The sequence below is a fragment of the Nicotiana tabacum genome, chromosome 23, assembly GCF_000715075.1.
Source record: "Nicotiana tabacum cultivar K326 chromosome 23, ASM71507v2, whole genome shotgun sequence".
In the NCBI taxonomy this organism is placed as follows: Eukaryota; Viridiplantae; Streptophyta; class Magnoliopsida; order Solanales; family Solanaceae; genus Nicotiana; species Nicotiana tabacum.
This window is the reverse complement of record NC_134102.1, coordinates 115,329,112-115,335,484: the sequence shown is the minus strand read 5'-3', so window position 1 is coordinate 115,335,484 and position 6,373 is coordinate 115,329,112. Positions and strand designations below refer to the sequence as shown.

General features: G+C 30.7%; 1 protein-coding gene across 1 annotated transcript; it reads left to right on the top strand.

Moving 5' to 3' along the window:
- Positions 1-1,281: 1,281 nt before the first annotated feature.
- LOC107792528 (putative caffeoyl-CoA O-methyltransferase At4g26220) lies at positions 1,282-4,474 on the top strand. Its single transcript, XM_016614751.2, has 6 exons — positions 1,282-1,532; positions 2,646-2,719; positions 2,809-2,888; positions 3,266-3,410; positions 3,498-3,629; positions 3,781-4,474. The coding sequence occupies exons 2-6, from the start codon at positions 2,657-2,659 to the stop codon at positions 4,066-4,068; spliced, it is 708 nt and encodes a 235-aa protein (XP_016470237.1). The 5' UTR covers positions 1,282-1,532; positions 2,646-2,656; the 3' UTR covers positions 4,069-4,474.
- Positions 4,475-6,373: the final 1,899 nt, after the last annotated feature.

The following is a 6,373-nucleotide window of genomic DNA, read 5'->3' as shown; positions in this document are numbered from 1 at the left end:
CAAAAAAGGCGAACGACATTTCGCTAAGGGTTTTCATGCTTTTAATATAGTACTAATATCTATGAATAATTGGTAGAATAAATGTACCTAAAGCAATATTATGTTTTGTCTTCATCTTATAAAAATGAATACAAGGATTTAGACCAAAAAAAGTAATAGACTGGTATGATAAATAATAAAATTGCACGAACAAGAGGTAAAACTGGAACATTCCAAATATAAATCTTAATTAGGCATGTGAAAATACTTCTCAACCAAATTTTTTTTGAAATTTATTTTGAACGATTAATCGTGATATATATAAAGCAAATAAGCAACAACCAAAAGAGGAAAAGAAAAAAGAGATGTAGGGGAAATAATATTTATTTTGCTTTTTAATAATATTTGATTAGAACACATAAAATAATTATGAAACAATAAAGTAAAAAATTTTGAACTGGGCGTTGAGAATAAAATCACCGACAAACTTCTTCTTACGCTATAAGAATATGGTTGTAGATTTAAAAAGTATATGAAGTTTATCACCTAGGATTTGTTGATCGACCACGGTTGATTATCATTATCAATTCAAAAAAATAGGCACTTAAATTTCATGGCATGTAATCGGTGAAAAGAGTCTCTTTATAAAGATATTGGGGCTCTTGACGTTTTGACTTGGAATCAAGTTACAACAGATTGTCCCAAAGTTGATTCAAACTCCCAAGAGGGAAGAGTTACAATGTCACTACAAATCGAAGCAAACCAAATCTTTTCGATTGCAATTCAAATACAATTGGTGCAGGACGTCACCTTAAATTCTAAACGGAACATGAGGCATCTCCCCTATCAATAAGTAATTTAGTTGAAATAGGACGGAAAACTTAATGATAATAGTTTTTCTAAAGTAGGTTAAGTATTTATTATTGAAACTCAAAAATAAAGTTTTGGTAGGAGACTGAAAGTGACGAATTCTTAGCCAACTTGAAAATCTTAAATATTAGTTCATCTAGTATTAAAATACTAAAAGAGATTACAATTTTATCCAACATAGAATGGAGCTTAGTTCTCTTTTCAAAGGGTATAAAACTCTATCAATATTTTAGGAATATTTTAATTGTTTATCATTTAGCGTTTTAATATTTATATTTTTATAATAATATAGATATAGATATAAATAAATATTTTTATAATAATATAGATAGATAGATAAAGATATATAGATAGATAGATAGATATTAATTATTATTAGCATTACTTCGGGAAGTATTATTTGTACGTGTATAGACCTTTGTACAAATATTTTAAGTGGAAACAGTTTGTTCGATACCCAACTGATGCCTCTTCTCTAGAATATTCTGTATACCCTCTCTCCCTCTCAAGCTCGTATCCTTCATTTTGACAGAAGTGACGGCATCTTTTTTCAAAAGTTAACGAGAAACCAAAACAGATGTGAAGACCGTCAGGAACTCATTTGGATTTTCACTTCATTTGAGCGGAGAATCCCATATTCTTGCTTTTCTTCTGAAAGCTAAAATTTAATCAAATCGAGCGGGGTACTCTCTCTTTCTCTTCTTTTTTCTCTGGAATTTTGGGAATCAGATGCTTTGTATTGTTATTAGAACTATAATCATGTCTGTTGACTTTCTCTATTATCTACTCATACACTTCTAGTATTGTTGTACACAAAGATCCAGTGTGTGTGATTCTGAGATTTATTAGTTTTGATAGGCACTGTGTTTTTTTTTTCTTCTTTTTCAATTCGAGTACAAAGTTAAGGATTGTCAATTTAACCACTTGTAGCAGGTAATTCTATTTCCTAAGTTACGATATAAGACTTGCTATGAAGATTTATCTATGGTTGCAAGATTTGAATTTGATGGCGTCAAAAAACTATACACTCCCAGTGCACACAACTTAAATTGATCTATTTCTATCGATTAAACAATAAGGGCTGCATGTTCTAGATAAAACTGAGATTATATCCTTTTACCTATGGGGTGGGCGGGTGGCCACAGCAATATAGCACTTTATGTTTGGTTGTATCTGTAATCTCTCTTTATAGATTGTTTGTGCAGCTTTTCTATGTTAAAAGAATAGAAGAAAAGATCAAATTGTTAGTGAAAAGGGATATTTAAACAGCAAACCGTTTTGATTATACGTTGAACGATTGTAAGATTTTGTGGAAAAAAGAAGAAATAGCATATTATCATTATTTACCAAAGAAAAAAATAAATGAATGAGTGGTACTGTAAATTAGCTAGGCTTACTTACCTACTTCAGTGAGCTGAATCCCTATCCTTTCTCTTGCAAGTCTCAGTTAGACATGGGCTAAGTTGAATTCAATGTGGATCATACCTTACATTCCTCCTCGGACACCTTTGTTCTTGAAAGCTTTTCCAACCATATGACATCAAGGAATTGAAGGCCATTTTCCAAGAAGCGTGTTAGAATGATAAAATTAATATGGTAGCTAAAGAGGCATTTTTGACTGAATTTAGATCATGTTGTCACAATAAGTCTTTATTTAGATGCTCAAGAAACTCAACTGGAAGTTCATCTTTTAAATATCAATACGTTAAGATTCATTTAGTGCCCTAAGTTTTCACCTGAACTTTGCTAGTTTTTCATTCTAATTTGTTGTTTTCCTTTGTATTCTTTTTGTCAAGAACTAGAAGAAATGGAAGACAAGACGAAGTTGATGTCTACCAAGGGACTGCTGCAGAGTCAAGAATTGTATGAGGTACTCTTTTCTTATATGCATTTTGCTGTCCCACTTTTTCTTTCTTTTATTGAAATTACTGATCAGCTATTGTTTTCTCATGGCGAAAGTATATTCTGGAGACTAATGTGTATCCACGCGAACCAGAGCCTCTCAAAGAGATTAGAGATATTACTGCCAATCATCCACGGTATTTTAATGCTCTCGTCATCCTATCCCATACTTGAGATGATTAATCATATTTAAAAATCGCCAAACTTCTTTTGATCATCTAATTCTTTAAACAAGGCAGGGACATTCACCACATATTATTGTTACATATGGGGCCATTTTCAATGTAGCATCTCTACCCTCATTAGGTAGGGGTAAGGTCTGCGTACACACTACCTTCCCCAGACCCCACTTGTGAGATTTCACTGGTTTTTTTGTTGTTGTTGTTATGGGGCCATTTTCAATGTCATTCTTAACATGATGTTACATGAATCATGAAAGGCATAAGCATCTGTTTGTTTATGTAATAAAACTGGTCATCTAAAGTGTATCATTTTGCATTTATTACAACCTCAGATGTCTGATGGCGACTGCACCAGATGCAGGCCAAATGATATCCATGCTATTGGAACTAGTAAACGCCAAAAAGACAATAGAAATTGGAGTGTTCACAGGATATTCCTTGCTACTTACAGCTCTTACAATTCCTGATGATGGCAAGGCCAGTATCAACTGTAAATCTTTGTTTTCGCCCTAAAATGTCTTCTCTAGTGCATATAATAACATCTAAACAACTATGTTGGTGCAGATTACTGCCATAGACCTTGATCGGGACGCATATGAGATGGGAATGCCAGTAATCAGAAAGGCTGGACTTGAGCACAAAATCAATTTCATCCAATCTCCAGCTTTACCGGTCCTTGACAAACTGTTGGAAGATGTGAGAAAAAATAACTCAATATCTCTCTGTTATTTCTTGTACTTGGTTCCTAACCCTTTGGGATGGATTTAACAGAATAATGAAAAAATAAAAGACAACTAGAATCATGTATCTTCTTCTTATATGCTGCTTTTCATGGAATCAATTGTAGAATGACAACAAAGAAAGTTATGATTTTGCATTCATTGACGCGGACAAAGTGAATTATCAAAAGTATCACGAGAGACTGCTGCAGCTTGTGAAGGTTGGAGGTATAATAGTATATGATAACACACTGTGGTCTGGAACTGTTGCAATGCCAGAGGAGTCTGTTTCAGAATTATTGAAAGCAGTCAGACATCACACCATTGAATTTAACAAGTTCTTGGCTGCTGATACCCGCATTCGACTTTCTCAAGTACCTTTAGGGGATGGAATTACAATCTGCAGGCGCTTGTGATCGTATATTTTACTCAAATGTCGCATAGTACCTAGAAAGTACTTTCAATCCTTTGGATTTTGTTACTACTGGTGTTTCTTTTACTTTGTTTACCTTAATTATTTTTGGTGTCAATACTTTTCTTTTCTTCAGTATTTTCATCTTAGCTTTCTTCTACTCTTGTATTTTTCAAACCTGTTTTGAAAATGCATTTCTTGAGTCGGAGGTCGGAAACAGCCTCTCTAACTCACACAAGGTAGAGATAAAGTATGCATACACTGTACTCTCCTTAGACTCCACTTATAGAATCACATTGGGTATGTTGTTGTTGTTATGGTTTCTTGTGAATAAATTGACAGATCTGGCTGTACCTGTGTGAATGTATTGTGTCTCTATAGTTTGAAATAAATAAAAATTCTTGTTATATGACCCCATGCATCCACCTTTGTTATTCTATAATGTCTTGCGGAAAGAAATGGATTTGGGGAAGAAAATGAGGTAAAATGTGTGGAGATGTAAAATAAAACCTTTGCTTCTAAAAACTAGTAAGTAATTATACCAGATATCCGATATTTTTGCTTTGGTTTAACGATATTTATATTGATTACAAACTTTAATATATACTTTTTTATCTTGATTTTATTTTTAATTAAATTAGCTTTAGAGTACGCGCATGGTGCGTGTTCTTTATTTCAATGACTATTGATCCTATTTAGCCAACTTAATAAAGAAAAAAATTATATCATGCAAAAGTTATATAGCTTCGATATATGAGTTGTGCAATTGCATTAATAGCTCTAAGAGAGTAGAATAATATACTGACTTGTCAAATATCATATAACTATACTATGTTCTCATAGCCTTAAGAAAATAAATTTTATTTGCTCAAAGTACCTCGTATAAATTTCATGTTATTCCTATTGAACTCAAATTGAAGAATACGAAAAACAATAAGGTACTCCATATATTGTTACATATAATTATCATACAAATAATTTTATTAGATTAGTAATATTTAAATGCAACAAAGTTTACTAGAAAGAAATAAAATGAAATAAATTAAATTATTATATCATTATGATATGAGATAAAATTTGCTTAAATATTATTTTATATTGTTAATGTACTCAAAATAAATTAAATTATTTACAATGTTAGAGTATTATTTAGCTGCTAAATCCTAATGTAGGATCTTGTATTGAAGTGCAAACCCATAATCAGACATTTATAGACAATTCTTAAATAGAAAATTATAATTTGAGATTTTAACGAATATAAAAAATATGTTTGTACCTTTTGTTTCGGTTATATACACTAAATTTATAAAATGTGTGTTTTTTTATGTCACACTAATAAAAGTTCTCAAAAGGAAGTTTAGATATTTTAATGTTTCAATCTTCCTTAAACATGTAAACGCTTGCACTCCTATATAAGTACTAAATTTTAGTTTTTTAAGTCCTAAATATTGGGACCTTTTGCATTGTTTATATAAGGAAATAATTAATAACAATAATTTTAGTTGATTTTAGAATCCTAAATTTTAGGAAAAATAATAAAATGCCTATTTTGTCCCGTATAAACTTTATTTTTAAATGGTAAAAAAGACGAACGACATTTCGCTAAGGGCCTTCGTGCTTTTAATATAGTATAGATATAGATATAGATTAAATAAAAACCTTAACCAAGCTTTTTCATGAGAAATATTTAAATTCATCTCTTTTTTTAAATAAACTAACACACCATTTGGTTCCGATATTAGTTATGCAGAGATTATTAATACAAGATTTGTTTATGGGTAATTAATAACACAAGGATTGTTTATGCGATGATTAATATCACAAGGGTTGTTATGTGAGGATTAATAATAAAAATTTATTATGCGATGATTAATAATAAAAATTTATTATGCGATGATTAATAATGAATACTTTAAGGGCATTTCTTGTCTTTAAATAATATAGTATCCTTATTTCACATTCTATCAGCATAAAATAATACATCAATTCATACATAACCAATGCAAGTATTATTTAAAAGATGCAAAATTGCAACCAAACAAGGTACTCATTCTCTCAATTTAGATGACATACTTTCCTGATTAGTTTGTTTAAAAAAGAATGATATATTTATATAATTGGAAATAATTCAACTTTAAACTCGTCATTTTACTAATTTTATCCTTAATGAGAAGCTTTTATAACCACACAAATGTCATGACCCCTTAAAGTTTTTACCTCTTAAGCTTTTAAGACCACAAATTTCAAAAACTTTTTGTATTTAGCTATGCTGAATTAATTAGGAGTTTAATTCTCCAATTCAAGCAACC